Raw genomic sequence first — 17,334 nt, forward strand, 5'->3', positions numbered from 1 at the left:
ACCACAAATGTACGCTAATTGATTGTGTAATCCTGACATTAGCAGCTATGATTTCCACCTGCGTTCGGTTTTGTGCTATCCAAAAAAACTGCTTTCCAAACACATACCAAGCCGGTTTTCAATCCAACACTAATTGAGTTTCTGACAAGCCGTGATTAATCGATGCAACATCGTGGAGTGCCGGGACGGAGGAGAAGGCCATCGCCACTGTGGTCGAGTTATCCAGCCCCTAAGCTGTGCGAGCATTTTGAAGGGAAAGAGGATCATCCAGTGACGTATGAGTTTGTACGAACACATTTGACGTTCGCATTTGTTAATGTATGTACGCCCCAAAAACGCCTCGCCACGCCTGCGTTTTTCCATCTCCACCCCCGTCAACACCCAAAAACGGCCTGTTCTGTCAATCACATTTGACATGTCACTTCCTGTACGCTATTTGACGAACGAGACAAAAAAGCCTCGCAATCTGCCGAACGCACATGCGCAGTGTAACACCGACGCATGCGCGGTTACTCAACATCGGAAAGCAACGAGCGTACTGCCTCTAACGAACGGCTCTGAATCAGGGCCTTAGTTCTCTTTTGCAGGTAGTGACATTAATGAGAATGGCACTAACACAACAGTGTTGAGATTGTCTTGATATCTGGAGAATGAAGCACACATGATTTTGCACACAGACAGTGTAATGGTTAGCATTAGTGCCTCACAGCACTGAGGTCATGGGTTCGATTCCCATCACGGCCCTACCTGTGTGGAGTTTGTATATCCTCCCTGTGCTTGCATGGGTTTCCTCCCACACTCCAAAAATATATACTGGTAGGTTAATTGGCTCCCAACACAAAATTAACCCTCGTGTGTATGTGTGTGTGTATGTTGTCGAAGCCAGATGATTGGCTGAGACCAAATCTTTTAAATTAATATCTGTTACCGCCATTTTGCATCGCCTCTAACGACGCCATTTTGCGTCGTCAGCACAATATACCATTGTGTACGACCCCATACTTGGTTATTAGCGTTGTGAGTCTATGCTACTGCATATTGTTGAAAGTCCAATCAAAACCTAAACGCACATTAGATAATACATATAAAATATACAATACGCACAACGCACACTTGCGCTGTACATCAAAGCCTATAGATAAGCACAAAACACATAGATGCACAACGCATACTAGCGAAATTACACAATATTCTCACACTCATACATGCACGCACTTATAAAAAGGTTCCCTCACATTAAGCTTATTAGAGGTTTTATTAGCAAACGCTTATGTTGTGAAATGTAATGTATATGATATTTAAGGTACAGAAACTAGTAGACAAGTCATGTTTGGTACCATTCTAAATCCCTGTTTATTCGCAGATCTCCGGTTCTATCGGCAAGGAGATCGCATCATGCGTCCGCAAGTTATGAATTATAGGGAATTAGTGATTAGAATGTATACCTCTGTATGTAGTGTCTTTGGCTAGTTTAAACCAGTGGAAAAACCACACAAAGCAACTTCTGAGGAACTGGGACATACCACTAGTGACACTATATGAACTGACCTATGACCTGCATCGTACCAGAATGTCTAGGAGCAAGAACCAATGGAAATCTGTCAACTAGTTTCTTTGTTAGAGCTGAACTCTGTAAGGTATATAACCTGAGTTCTGATTATAGTATACAGCCATTCTCCTTGGATGACCGTAGGCTTCTGGATTGATGACTGTATACTGGGATCAGGGCGCACGCGTATGTATCGGCTTGTACCTTTTTATTCACTTGCTTTTTGCGCTAATTGTCTAGATCACAGCGCGTTATACTTTTCCTTGAATAATATAACTTTTTGTGCTTTGGAGCCACAATTGGATTTGAAAGCATTTATTTCTTATGCGACTTGCAGCAATAAATAGCGACATTTAGGTATAGCGATTAAAAGGTATCAATAATGTGTGCGCGCATGTGATAGGGAACATAGAGTGTAAGCTCCACTGGGGCAGGGACTGATGTGAATGGCCAAATATTCCCTGTAAAGCGCTGCAGAATACGTGTGCGTTATATAAATAACTGGTAATAAATAAAATAAATAAATTAGTTCAACCGACGCCACCCACTACTCACAGTGCAGTTGCCAAACTTAAAGAAACCGGATCAGTTGCAGAGAAACCAAAAGTGGTTGACCAAAAACGGTTATTGATGAAGCCACAACAACTGTTGTGCTGGCATCATTATCAAATAGCCCACAATGTAGCACTTGTCGTCTGTCTCGTGAATGTGTGGTTAGTCGTACGACCAATTGAGAATTTTGCCTACACATAAATGGCACCCCTACAAGGTTCAGATGTTGCAACACCTGACCGAGGATGACCCAGACCATCGGGTGGAGTTTGCACACTGGGTAACACGGCAACTTCAACAAACCCTCATTTTCCACACCAGGTATTGTTTAGTGATGAGGCAAATTTCTTTGTCAGTGGTGAGGTAAATAATCAGAACCATATGTACTGGTCAGAGACAAACCCTCCCTGGATAGATACCTGTAGGGTTGTAGCCTCTGCAAAATAGTTGGTATTATGTGGTTTGTAGGGTACCCATATTGTGGACCATTCTTCATTGATGGAACATTAAGAGCAGCACTTTACAAGAGGTTGTTAGATGAAGAGATTTTTCCTTCATTGTTATCAGAGGATGGGTCATATCCTAATTTCTTCCAGCAAGATGGTGCCCCACCTCAATATGGACTCATTGTCAGGGAATATGCTTATGTGCAGTTTCCCCAAAGGTGGATTGGCCATAGAGGTCCAGTCCAGTGGCCACCAAGATCCCCGATGTAACTCTGTTGGATTTCTTTCTCTGAGGTTACCTGAAGGAACGTGTTTATGCTGTGAAGATACAAGATCATTATCTGCAACAACGAAGTGCTGATGCTTGTGCTCAGATTCAGCCAGACATTACAATAATTGTTGTTTAAAAGCTGCACTTTCAGCATTTACATAAGTTCATGAAATTAACTAGACTAATTTGCATATATAAAATTTTCTCTGGCAAGTTAGGTGTTACCGTGCTATTAATAATGATCTACATGAAAAGCAAAGAAACACGTTTGTGTGATTGGTGATTTACCAAAGTAGTAATATCAGAAGAACTAAACACAAACACAATTCCTAGATCGATTATTATAAAACGTTTCACAGAAAGCAGCCACAAACAAGCAAAACCTGAGCAGTAGAATTTTTTTTTTCCAGAAAGCACATTGCTAGTACAGTCATCACAGGTGGCCAATGCATAGGTGTTGGTGTCACTGCCATCGCAATCTGCTTTGCCATGGCATGTACAGTAGCCAACACATAGAAAACATTCGATAGCTTAAACATCTCTGGTTAACTGGTGTGCATTATCAGCAGCAGAATGCTTGTCAGCAGCCATCAGATGAGAATAGGACAGAAGCATGCCATGGTAGGCAACCATCACAATCACAGATTCAGATGGGAATCGGAAACACTGATGGTTGCAAACCACCAGTCTCCAATGGGAATCTCTGTTACAGAGGTCTTGGTGGTCCGTACTCAACGCTTCTCCTTTCCGCCCCCATTGTTACACAATAAACTACACTCAAATGCATTTTTTTCCTTTCCTTCTTTATATATGTTGTTCATTATTTATTAATTGGATTCCACACTACACTGCACTTCATTCCCAAAGGATTTGATACCTATTCACAGAAGGATAATGATGGACGAACATCATCATTCCTGGTCTTTTGTCCAGGAATGATGATGTTCGTCCATGTAAGATGACGTTTTGCCTCGTTCTGAGTTCCGTTTTTTTGGAGGGAAAAATCCGAACTCCACGTGCAAACTCGAACCTATCCGAGCCTGCACATCCCTAATATATATATATATATGAAATACATACATACACACTAGGGGTGTGCACCGGCCACTTTTCGTGTTTTGTGTTTTGGTTTTGTATCTTTGTTCGTGTTTTGGATCTGGATTGATTTTGCCAAAACCACCCTTCGGTGTTTTGGGTTCTGGGTTTTGTGTTTTGGATCTGTATTTTTTTTTAAAAAAAGCATAAAAACAGCTAAAATCACAGAATTTGTGTGTTTTTCTGCTCCTATGCTATTATTAACCTCAATATCCTTAATTTCCACTCATTTCAAGTCTATTCTGAACACCTCACAATAGTGTTTTTATGTCCAAAAGGTTACACGAGTGGGCGGCACAAACACGTGGCCCATCTAGGAGTGACACTGCAGTGGCGGACAGGATGGCAGTTTGAAAAACTAGGCCCCAAACAGTACATAATGCAAAGAAAAAAAAAGAGGTGCAAGATGGAATTGTCCGTGGGCCCTCCCACCCACATGTTGTATAAACAGGACATGCACACTTTAACAAACCAATCATTTCAGCGCCAGGGTCTGCCACACGACTGTGGCTGAAATGATTGATTCGTTTGGGCCCCCACAAAACAAGCTGGCAATTAATCTGGCCCTGCACAAACTGGCTCTATGGAGGCAAGATGTCGTCCTCATCCTACTCATTCACCGATTCCTCACCCTCTTCAGTGTTGTGTACATCCTCATCCTCACAGAGTATTAATTCGTCCCCGCTGGAATCCACCACCACAGGTCCCTCTGTACGGTCTGGAGGCTGGTCTCCCTGGAAAAGTTGATAATTCATTTTTATGAACATCATCTTCTCCACATTTTGTGGAAGCAACCTCCTACGCCTTTAGCTGACAAGGTTCCCGGCTGCACTAAACACTCTTTCGGAGTGCACACTGGAGGGGGGGCAACTCAGGTAAAATAGAGCCAGTTTGTACAGGGGCCTCCAAATTGCCTCTTTTTCCTGCCAGTACATGTACGGACTGTCTGACATGCCTACTTGGATGCTGTCACCGATGTAATCCTTTAACAGACAGACGCACGCTTGTTGCTGCTGCTTTGAGGATGCAGGTGCGCCTACAGCCCACACAATTCACAAAGACAGGAAAAAAAAAGAAGAATATTTTTATTGTTTGTGGAGCACACTTTGAGGGTTACACCACCCTTTAACAGACAGACGCACGCTTGTCGCTGCTGCTTTAAGGATGCAGGTGCGGCTACAGCCCACACATTTCACAAAGACAGAAAAAAAAAAAGAATTTTTTTATTGTTTGTGGAGCGCACTTTGAGGGTTACACCACCCTTTAACAGACAGATGCACGCTTGTCGCTGCTGCTTTGAGGATGCAGGTGGAATCTAGACGGGATTTGGAACCGGGGACACACTACCTCCATCAATTGTCTAAATCCCACTGCACTAATGGCGGATACCGGACGCACGTCTAACACCAACATAGCAGTCAAGGCCTCAGTTATACGTTTTGCTTCAGGATGACTGCTGTCGTACTTCATCCTCCTCGCAAAGGACTGTTGGAGGGTCAACTGTTTAGTAAAAGTAGTGGTGTTCCTACTTCCTCTCTGGGATGATGAACAACTCCCAGAAGCAGCAACAGCACTAGGAGGAAGTGGTTCTTGATCTTTCCCTATTTTATTTTTTATCGGAGAAAGTTTGGTCCTCCATTTATGTTATATTGATATATACGTGCGGCTAAGGCGCACACAAACACAGAAAATATTTTTTTATTTTTGCTGGAGAGTAGTGCACTTTGTGGGTTACACCACCCTTTAAGAAATGAGCCAGCCTGCTCTTTACTTATGGGACGCTTGGCGCTGCTCCTTTGTTGATGCATGTGCGGCTACAGTGCACACAATTCACAAACACAGAAAATATTTTTTTATTTTGTTTGGAATGCCCTTTGGGGGTTACAGCACCCTTTAGCGGTCAATCCAGCCGGCCCTTTACTTATGGGACACAGGCGCACGCTTGGCACTACTTTGTTGATGCACGTGCGGCCACAGTGCACACAATTCACAAACACAGAAAAAATATATTTTTTTTAGCACTTGGGGGGAGCACCCCTGACGGACAGAGCACCCCCTGGACAACACTACAGCACCCCTTTAGGACTGGGACACTGCACAGGACTTTGGAGTGGATACAGCCCCTATGGACAACTGACTGCAGAACACAGTCCAGCCAGCCCCTATGGACTTTGAAGTAGTGGACACAGCCCCTATGGACAACAGCAGCACAGCACTACACTGCACTACACTACACTACAACACTACACTACACAGCCCAGCCAGCCCTAACTCCCACCCTCCCTCTTCACTGTCCACAGCCGAGTGAGAAAATGGCGCCGACGCGGGTACCTTATATAGGATCCAAAACCCGCGAGACCCGGAAGGCGGTATGATGACATTTTGCCTCGATTTCAGATCCGAGTCAGGCGGGAAAAGTCGAGCCTGACTCGGATCGGCCTCGGATCGGGAGGCTCGGGGGGGTTCGGATTTCAGAAATCCGAACCCGCTCGCCCCTAATACACACACATATATGAGAATATTCAAATGTTATATTTGTAGAAACTTGTTTCCATAGTAACAGGAGTTTTTAATTTTGTGTATGTATATTAGAGCACCACTGTTAATACTGTTTTTGAGGAACATAGATACTTTTTGATTAGGTGGCACTTTTTGTATAAATAAGGTAGCACCCATTGGGAGCGCTTAGTAAGGGTCTTTATCAGCTTTGTACTTTCACATTTTTGCCATGTTCCAATTCTGTCAGTAACAACTCTTTCATTTAGTTGCCCGAATACATTTTTTTTTTCCTGCTAACAGTAACTTTTCATTTGCTAGCCTAATCTAATCTTTCTATTATTACAGACAAAAAAACACAGACAAAAATCACACAAATATAGTTTTCTTTAATTCTACAATATTTATTATTTGTTATTATTTACATACTTGGAGCAATCCCAGACCTAGCCACATATGTATACTGTACTCAGGTTCAGTAAGTTATATGTACAAAACAGTGCTATACCTTTCTTTTTAATAATCATTTTTTCTATTTTTTTTTTTTTTTTTTTTACAGGAGTGACACTAGCTATTCATTAGACTCTGCTAGTGTTCATTCTAGCACCCTACACCTGTCACAACCCATGCAGTTACGCTTTGCTGCCTAGGGTGTCGCTTTCTGATGCGACAAACTGCTGAGATACAGACTAGAGCGTGCTAGAAGCATCAGAGCATCGAGTGACAGGCAAGAAAGTGGAACTGCACCAGTTGTGACAGGTGCAGGGTGCTAGAATGAACACTCTGCCATTAACTGATTCAATGTGGACTGGATGTGAGAACAAAAAAATGTCAGTTACACAATAAAATAAAGACAAGAGCAAGGAAAATAAAACATACAAAAAAGTGGTTAATCTAATTAAAAATAATACATGTGAGAAGTGGTAACGTGGTGGTAGGGATGGGGCATTGAAGCACTAACATTGATATTACCATCAATGGCAGGTAAAGAGCAGCTGCAAAACGATGATGTTTGTGACTGAAAACTTTGGAGTCATTTATGAAATACAGTACTGTGCAAAAGTTTTAGGAAGGTGTGAAAAAAACGCAGCAAAGTAAGAATGCTTTCAAAAATAGAAGTGATAAGTAGTTTATTTTTATCAACTAACAAAATGCAAAGTGAATGAACAGAAGAGAGATCTAAATGACCACCCTTTGCCTACAGTTTTTGAAGGAACTCTGCAGAGAGGTTGCTCCAAACATCTTGGAGAACTAACCACAGATCTTCTGTGGGTGTAGACTTGCTCAAATCCTTCTGTCTCTTCATGTAATCCCAGACAGACTCGATGATGTTGAGATCAGGGCTCTGTGGGGGCCATATCATCACTTCCAGGACTCCTTGTTCTTCTTTACGCTGAAGATAGTTCTTAATGACATTGGCTGTATGTCTGGGGTCATTGTCCAGCTCCAGAATACATTTGGAGCCAATCAGATGCCTCCATGATGGTATTAAATGATGGAAATGTACCTGCCTGTTTTTCTCAGCATTGAGGACACCATTAATCCTGACCAAATCCCCAACTCCATTTGCTGAAATGCAGCCCCAAACTTGCAAGGAACCTTCACCATGCTTCACTATTGCCTGCAGACACTCATCATTGTACTGCTCTCCAGCCCATTGGCGAACAAACTGCCTTCTGTTACAGTCAAATATTTCACATTTTGACTCATCAGTCCAGAGCACCTGCTGCCATTTTTCTGCACCCCAGTTCCTATGTTTTCGTGCATAGCTGATTCAATTGGCTTTGTTTCCACATCGAAGGTATGGCTTTTTGGTCGCAATTCTTTTGTGAAGACCGCTTCTGGCCAGACTTCTCCGAACAGTAGATTGGTGTACCTGGGCCACACTGATGGCACTGCTCCATATCTTTCGATTTGGAAAGGAAGTAAGCATGATGTGTCATCTGATGCACTGTTTCCTTGGCCGACCACTGCGTCTACGGTCCTTAACGTTGCCCCGTTTCTTTGATGCTTCTTCAAAATAGATTGAGCAGCACATCTTGAAACCCCAGTCTGCTTTGAAATCTTTGCCTGGGAGAGACCTTGCTGATGCAGTATAATTACCTTGTGTCTTGTTGCTGTGCTCAGTCTGCCATGGTGTATGACCTGAAACGGTCTTCCACAACCTCACTTTTGTAGCAGAGTTTGGCAGTTCCAGTTTAAAGCCTCCTACACAGCTGTTTCTGTTTCAGTTAATGACTCTGTTTCAACCTACATATGAAAATGATGATCATTATTACCTGTTTGGTATGATTGGCTAATCGAACACCTGACCATAATCCTACAAAATCCCTGACTTTGCGCAAGTGTACTTAGAAGAACTGATGCTGTTTTGAAGGCAAAGAGTGGTCACACCAAATATGGATTTGAATTAAATTTCTCTTCTGTTCATCGCTTTGCATTTTGTTAATTGCTAAAAAATAAATTATTAACACTTCTATTATTGAAAGCATTCTTACTTTGCAGCATTTTTTACACATCTGTCTAAAACTCTTGCACAGTATTGTGCATAAATGAATTCTTAAAAAAAATGACAACAGCAGCCTTGGTCCCTTGGGCTGCCATAGGCAGGTGCAATGTCCGATGATCCGTTAATAGTGCGTCTTTGTATGCACATGGGCGGATTTGCATCGCTGCCAGTGAGTGTCTCAATAGGATGCCCATTAGTTGTGGCATAAACATAAAGATGCAGTAGCAGTTGCAACGTTACTGCAGCTGTGTGCACCTCTGAATCACCTGCAAAGTTGGAGTACTGAAGAGGTACACCAGCAAGTCACTCACACCGATATTCAACAGACTCATGTTTATGGGTGTACACAACTTCAAACTTGGTAAAGAACATCAGAACCAGAGCACCAGGATGCAACCCAGGCACGCAACTACTAATGTATGTTGTGAGGTATCCTGCTGAGTCCAGAAGCCACTAATGAGGTTCTGGCATCCTCTAGGCTAACATGCCACTTGCATGTCTATGTAAAATTTGCTTATGGATCAACAAGACGCTAGCGTGTTGGAGATGTGTATACAAAACACTGCAACTGCTTACTGACGCAGGATAGTGAGTAACACAGTGGAGTGCCAACTCGGTAGGGGTATGCAGGGGCTGTCAAAGCATTCTCTAAGAGGACATCGTCCTTCAGAACACATCAGGAAGTTAAATGAACTAACATCGGAACATAACCAGGGATGGTGGGGAAACATCATTCACTCACCTTCGATGGGGAAAAAAACCCATCAGACATCGATTGCTAAATATGGATGTTCAATGCCGTCCCTACGCAGTGCTACACTATAACACAGTCAACAACGTCAAGACAAAAAGCAGTTATTATTAAGTCCAAGACATGGATCTCTTTATAATGCTTTGTATGATATAAGTACTTGTACTCCACCATGCAACTACTTTGGCCTACTTTTCAGCCAAGCGTCCTTGATGAGATCACAGGGATTATTGTTTAAAAAATAAAAGCACTCCTGGCACTTCTGCATTTGTGGTCAATTTTGAACTATACAGCCTCACTAGTACAAGGAGATAACTTATGAAAAATTCCAAACAACGTTCCTTATGGAGAATATAAAAAAATCTTGGAGAATGAGACCTCTGGTAAAAGTCACTTACATGGCAGACACCTAAGGCACTGCCACAACCAGCAGATTTATAGAGCAAGTGATCCAGCGCTGACAAAGAACATCCTATGTAAGTGGCCTTACCAAGAAAACCCTTGGAGAGGATTATATGCAACAGTGTTTGTATTCATCCATCACTACTACCAGCCTGTCACAGCAAAACTGCATTGCGAGAAGAGGTGTAGCATCCTAGTGTTATCTTTTGTTTATCGGGCGCCACAAGTTGTCCATAGCGCCGTAAAGTAATACAGTGATTGTACTGCAAACTACAACCAAAGCTGCCCTAAATCACATACTTTTATTTGCTGAAATTTTCAAAATGCTCTTCCCCCAATCAGCTTAACTCTGTTAAGTCTAATATAACTAAAATTCGTTAAATCGCAGAGACTTGTATATATCTTACATAACATGTCATTATTAAGCATATGTGCATTAGATTAGACATTTGTCTCTCACTTTTTGCAGTATCTTTCCATGTTGGAATCTCCTTAATTTTGATAAAATCTTTCACAGCGTAATGCTCCCTCCTCTGCTTGCTGTTGAGGCCCTTTAGGTAATCTATGTATAGACAAGAAAAAAATAACATTAATATTAATAACACTCCTTCACTTTTTAATATAATATTATGTAGGTGGGCGTTGAGTACATGCTTTAAAACACTGTTAGAAGTGAGGACGAGGTACAAGGTTTTGACTTAATAAAACAGGTGTTATCTCCCAAAGCCCATGTGTACGGGGCCAGGTCAGTTATTTACCAGATCACTCAAAAGAGACCAAGCCAAACAAAAAATAAAATGTTTATTCATATCTGTGAAAGTAATACATAAGCAATGTATTCCTTTATGATGGCCACATGCACTGGGATCCTGCAGCTCAGCCTGAACACTTGTACCGGGCAGACGGATCCCTTTCGGTGATAATAGTGTGGTAAGATGATGAACTCCCACACAGGTCACCTTCTGGCCTCATTCAACTGTACCAACAACATCCCTAATAACCAGATTGATTTGAATCAATTACATGACCTCGAGCTCTTTTCCGAGCGATGAACTCTGTGATAGTGACCAATAGCAGCAGAGTGTGGAGCAAGAGTAATATTACATCTACAATATGGTATAGTTCCCAAAGGGGAAGAAACTCTACTTCACATGATAATTCTCTTTAACTTCTTCTCCATAGCGATATTATACACAGGTATCAAAACCTTCTCAGCATTGGGAGAATTCTATGAGGATGTAACAAATGCAAACAATGATTCTGGCCAAACAAAAAAAAGGCCATACATTTTTTTCATTCTCATAATGATTTGGCTGACAAGGGGAATAACAATTTAATAGCAGCTAATCTTTCAGTCCCAATTTTTTAAAGATTTGTCTCAGGAAATGTTTAATATTGACTGTACAGCACAGATTTATTTTAGACTGTATCTATAGACACAGTTCCTTATTGTCTCAACGTTCCTGAATAATGTGTATATAAAATTCACCAACTATAATCATGTTCACTGAAAAGTTCATGATAGACCCTGTAGCACTACAAGATCTGCACCACATAACCTATTAGATACACTTGACTGTGGCTGTCCCTGGAATTAAATACAAAGTATTAGCAGTCATGCATTTCCCAGTGGCTAAAAGTCACTAATAAGCAAAGGTATCCAAGTTGAATGAGACCATCCCACTATTCTTTTTTTAGTAAATAGGGATGTACAGCAACTCTGCCCCAACAAGAACATCGCCGAATAAAAATGGAGAATGTCATGCTACTGTATGTAAGCAGGGCAAGGTGTTAGGACGAGTCACAGCAGACGGTGTTAGACATAAGTGCAGTGTTGTGTTCTCACTTTTGGCCTCCTTCCAGCTGATGGAGGGAGAGTTCAGGTCAATCTTCCCACTGGCAGCCATGGTGCAAGCTGAAATAGTCAATGGCCTTGAAATGAACCAGCGCAGAGCAGCGCTATATATACGCAGCAGCGCAGACTGAGGTGCACTACAAGGAGGGAGCAGAACACCTTCCCTGGTAATCCTGCGGGTACAGTGCTGGCGGGCGGCGGTGATAGGCGAGAAGCAGCTGAACGCCGGGGGGCTATGGAGAGGGGCGCTTCTCCGCGGCGGCTGCACTGCTCTAGGGCACTGGGGATGAGGTACGGGCGGCGTAGCTCGAGTGAAGGCAGAAACCCCGAAGTGGCGGGTTGCAGCCCAGGTGACCGCTGTCACAGATCTGGCAGAATAGAGCAGCAAGGGGCTGAGCACCCAGCGGTCTCTGATCACCCTAGTAGTCATGTGGATAAATATAGCACACAGGCTGGACACACTGCTGGCGGCAGATTATAATTAGCTCGGACAAAAGGTTCTTCCTTATAAGTGACTACTGGCAGCAACTCGACTCGAGTCTCGGAGTCCGACTCTCTAGCAGGAAACGGGTCTGGAACGCAAATGCGGTTCATTTCTCTGACGTCTGAGCTAAACGTCTATCATTGGTCTAGTACTCTAGGTAGTAGGGTTTTAGTACTGAAATGTCTGCAAAATCACGTACCGGAAGCCATTTTCTTGGAGCCCCAGCATTGGAGATTTACCCCTCCTCTCACTGCAATAAAAAGCACTGAGATTATGCTTTATGCAGCCACCGTGTTCACTCATATTAAACCCAACTTGTGACATTTGAAACATTTACAACCATGGCCAAAAGTTTTGAGAATGACACAATTATTGGTTTTCACAAAGTTTGCTGCTTCAGTGTTTTTAGACCTTTTTGTCAGACGTTACTACCAACCCTCCAACATGACCCGTTCCATTAGGTACAAAACACTCTGCTCCTGGACTTTCCACCTAATGTATGATTGCAATCACCTGTGTTGAACTAGTTAATTGATGACAGGTGTTTCCCCACAGGTGACTGCAATCATACATTAAGAAGGAATTCCAGGAGCAGAGTATTTTGTACCTAATGGAACGAGTCATGTTGGAGGGTCTGTTACTATGGTATACTGAAGTGAAATTACAAGCATTTCATAAGTGTCAATGGCTTTTATTGACAATTACATTAAGTTTATGCAAAGAGTCAATATTTGCAGTATTGACCCTTCTTTTTCAAGGCCTGCAATTCACCCTGGCATGCTGTCAATCAAATTCTGGGCCACATACTGACTGATGGCCGCCCATTCTTGCCTAATCAATGCTTGGAGTTTGTTAGAATTTGTGGTTTTTTGTTTGTCCACCCGCCTTTTGAGGATTGACCACAAATTCTCAATGGGATTAAGGTCTGGAGAGTGTTAAGGCTCAGGTCAGATAATTGGGTATTAGTTCCGCTATGGACTTGAGGCATACTTGCTGAAATTTCGGCAGGGGAATCCGGGAGGGGGCTGGCAACTCCATCCAGCAGGGAGGATGGGGGCGGGTTAAATAGGCGGAGCGGGGGCGTGCCGATGCGACTGCGTCATAGTGGCCCTGACCCCCACTTTATAATGCCAATATTACTGGCATTATAAGGCAGGGGGTGGTGCTACGATGACATAATTCAGCGCGAATCGCGTCATCACACCCCTGCACCGCCCACTTTTGCGGCTGGCGCGGGGGCTAGCGGGGTGCCAGCATCCATTCAGGGGGACTTGCCTAGTCTTGCGGGGTGTTGGGAGCGGCACCCGATTTTCGGGAGGCTCCCGACAGAGTAGGAGAGTCTGTCCCAGGAGAGTAGGCAAATATGCCTTGAGGGCCGGTATACCTTGGCTTGATGCGGCTGTGTAGCAGCCTTGAGGGCTGAAGATAACTGATTGGCTGTGGCCTATGGGCCAGTAGGGTGAGGTGTGGCCTTTGGGCCAGAAGCAGCCTCGAGGGCTGGAGTAACCTGGTTTGCTGAGGCCTGTGGGCCAGTAAGATGAGATGCGGCCTTTGGGCCAGTAGCAGCCTCTGGGCTGGTTGTGGCCTGAGGGCCAGTACGATGAGGTGCGGCCTTTGGGCCGGTAGCAGCCTCTGGGTTGGTTGTGGCCTGAGGGCCAGTACTAACAGTCATTGAAATGAGTTGCAGCTCAAGGCTGTGAGGCAGCCTCCAGGCTGTGCAGCAGCCTTGAGGGCTCAATGAACTTGGCAAGGAGATGCTGGGGTGCGCTGAGTGCCACCGGGATGACACCAGCGGATGTACACTGGGTAGTGTACTCTGGACTCTGAAGTGCGCATAGTGCCGCCGGGATGACACCAGCGATCGTACACAAGATTGCGTACTCGGGACGCTTAGTGCCGCCGGGAAGACACCAGCAATAGTACACAAGATTGCGTACTCAGGACGCTGAGGTGCACCCGTGCCGCCTGGATGGCACAAACAGCAGGAGACAGGAATGCAGACCGAGCTGCCTAGGTGACACAAAGGGCTGGTAATACTTATGGCAGACCATGCCGCCTAGATGACACAAGCGGCTGGTACAATGGGGCTGACTAGTCATAGGTAACTCAACTGAAAACAGGAGACCACACTGGAACCAGAAACACGTGGAACACTATCACCGGCATGGAGTGAAGGGCTGGCTGGAATTTAACAGGAACAGGGCCCAACCAGAGCAAGTCTCCCTAATGACAGATTATTGAGCACCTGGGCTGTGTTCAGACAGGAGAATCAATCAGTGTGCATCTGATAGTGAACACAGACAGGCAGTAATTAGTGCAGAGGCTCAGCAGCAACCAGGACTGGAACTGCAAACAATATGCTGCTAATCACAGATCCAAACAGGAGGAAGGAGGAGACTTCAGCGAACGCTTTCCCGGCAGTCACCCTGCACAGCATTGGCAGTGCGGCGGCTTGTGACAGGGAGTTTCCTGGCCATAGACCCAAAATTTCGATGTTTTGTTTCCCGAGCCACTTAGTTATCACTTTTGCCTTATGGCAGGGGTTCCCAACCATGGTTCTCAAGGCACACTAACAGTCCAGGTGTTAAGGATAGCCATACTTGAGCACAAGTGACTTAATTAGTACTTCAGTTATTTTGATTTAACCTTTTGTGCACAATCAAGGATATCACTAAAACCAAGACTGTTAGTGTGCCTTGAGGACCGAGGTTGGGAATCACTGCCTTATGGCAAGGTGCTCCATCATGCTGGAAAAGGCATTGTTCATCACCAAACTGTTCTTGGATGGTTGGGAGAAGTTGCTCTTGGATGATGTTTTGGTACCATTCTTTATTCATGGCTGTGTTCTTAGGCAAAATTGTGAGCACGCCCACTCCCTTGGCTGAGAAGCAACCCCACACATGAATGGTCTCAGGATGCTTTACTGTTGGCATGACACAGGACTGATGGTAGCGCTCATCTTTCCTTCTCTGAACAAGCGCTTTTCCAGATGCCCCAAACAATCTGAAAGGGGATTCATCAGAGAAAATAACTTTACCCCAGTCCTCAGCAGTCGAATCCCTGTACCTTTTGCAGAATATCAGTCTGTCCCTGATGTTTTTCCTGGAGAGAAGTGGCTTCTTTGCTGCCCTTCTTGACACCAGGCCATCCTCCAAAAGTCTTTGTCTTGTGTCATGCCAACCTGAGACCATTCATGTGTGGGGTTGCTTCTCAGCCAAGGGAGTGGGATCACTCACAATTTTGCCTAAGAACACAGCCATGAATAAAGAATGGTACCAGAACATCTTCCAAGAGCAACTTCTCCCAACCATCCAAGAACAGTTTGGTGACGAACAATGCCCCTTTCCGCATGATGGTGCACCTTGCCATAAGGCAAAAGTGATAACTAAGTGGCTTGGGGAACAAAACATCGAAATTTTGGGTCCATGGCCAGGAAACTCCCCAGACCTTAATCCCATTGAGAACTTGTGGTCAATCCTCAAGAGGTGGGTGGACAAACAAAAACCCACAAATTCTGACAAACTTCAAGCATTGATTAGGCAAGAATGGGTAGCCATCAGTCAGTATGTGGCCCAGAAGTTGATTGACAGCATGCCAGGGCGAATTGCAGAGGTCTTAAAAAAGAAGGGTCAACACTGCAAATATTGACTGCATAAACTTAATGTAATTGTCAATAAAAGCCTTTGACACTTATGAAATGCTTGTAATTTCACTTGAGTATACCATAGTAACATCTGACAAAAAGGTCTGAAAACACTGAAGCAGCAAACTTTGTGAAAACCAATACTTGTGTCATTCTCAAAACTTTTGGCCATGGCTGTATACTAAGTTTTTTTTTCTGTTCTTTGAACTTTTAGACAATAGGACAAAATTCTCAATATTTGTTTCTGTAGGTATGTGCTCTTGAAACTGCAATAATTTAGCATGCACAGTCTTTGTGGTTAGCTTCGTAGTACTTGACTTTAAAGCTACTACTAAAAAGTCTAATGTGCATACACATGGTCAGATAAAAAAGAGGATATAAACGATAACGATATTGTTTGATCATTTATATCATCCTTTTTTTTAACCCCTCCAACGACCAAACGATGGTCGATGCGCGGGCATGGATGGTTGATATCGACTATTGCCCGTGCATGCAGGCCAACCTGGTCGATATTGACCAGGTTAGCCTATTTACTAAGGCACCCACGGTCATTGATCGCGGTCGCTATGTCGTTTGGGGGTTGGTGCATGTTGCTGGATGTTCGACATCCAGCACATGCAGGACAATCAGACAATGATATCTGATCAGACCATGTGTACGGGCAATTACTCTTGCATAAGATTTTGCAGCATCGCCATAGCAACCTCTTCATCATCTATTATGATGCCAACAGGAGTTAAATGCCAAGAAATGGATAATATTCTGTATGTGTATACACTCATGTTGTTACATGCACTAAGCTTTGTTGTATACAATGTGCACCTCAAATTAATTCTTATCATTAATCCTTTATCTTCATAAGTCATCTGTAGAGTGACCCACCTATCATGTGTTGTCGCTTCACTGTCAGTAATAGAGGACATGTGATTCCACTGCTAGACCAATTGTCCCCGTAGCTCTATCTACTTCTTCAGAGTTAGGATTTTTACCAGAATTGCTAGTGACCTTCCCTATCTTCTCATATTTTAACTGCATCTCCATGGCAAACTTCCATGTAATTTTCTGCACCTGCAAGCTCCTCAAAATTCATATTGATCCAGGCTGCACTTTACATTTTTTATCATACTGATCAAGATTCTTTCTGTACTCACTCAGATCCTCTTGCTCCATGTTGTTTACAGCATTGCTGATAATTGTATCAGTTTATATCACACCAAGGGAATCTGGGTGTCATTCAGACCCGCTCGAGAGTGCTGAGCGCTTGCAAGCGGGTCGATG

At 43.7% G+C, this 17,334-nt stretch overlaps 1 protein-coding gene across 3 annotated transcripts in view; it reads right to left on the minus strand.

The window, feature by feature from the left end:
- The window catches only part of MACROD1 (mono-ADP ribosylhydrolase 1), an 802,331-nt gene extending 789,815 nt beyond the window's left edge, over positions 1-12,516 (minus strand). For all 3 annotated transcript variants that reach the window (XM_088480066.1, XM_088480064.1, XM_088480065.1), the window contains exons 1-2: positions 11,918-12,516; positions 10,532-10,633 (exon numbers count right to left, since the gene is read on the minus strand). In XM_088480066.1, coding sequence (XP_088336192.1) covers positions 10,532-10,633; positions 11,918-12,356 — 541 coding nt within the window. In that variant the 5' untranslated portion in view covers positions 12,357-12,516. The remainder of the gene's footprint in view (positions 1-10,531; positions 10,634-11,917) is intronic.
- Positions 12,517-17,334: the final 4,818 nt, after the last annotated feature.

This window comes from Taudactylus pleione, unplaced genomic scaffold (genome assembly GCF_031769625.1).
Source record: "Taudactylus pleione unplaced genomic scaffold, aTauple2 ptg000250l, whole genome shotgun sequence".
Taxonomy (NCBI): Eukaryota; Metazoa; Chordata; class Amphibia; order Anura; family Myobatrachidae; genus Taudactylus; species Taudactylus pleione.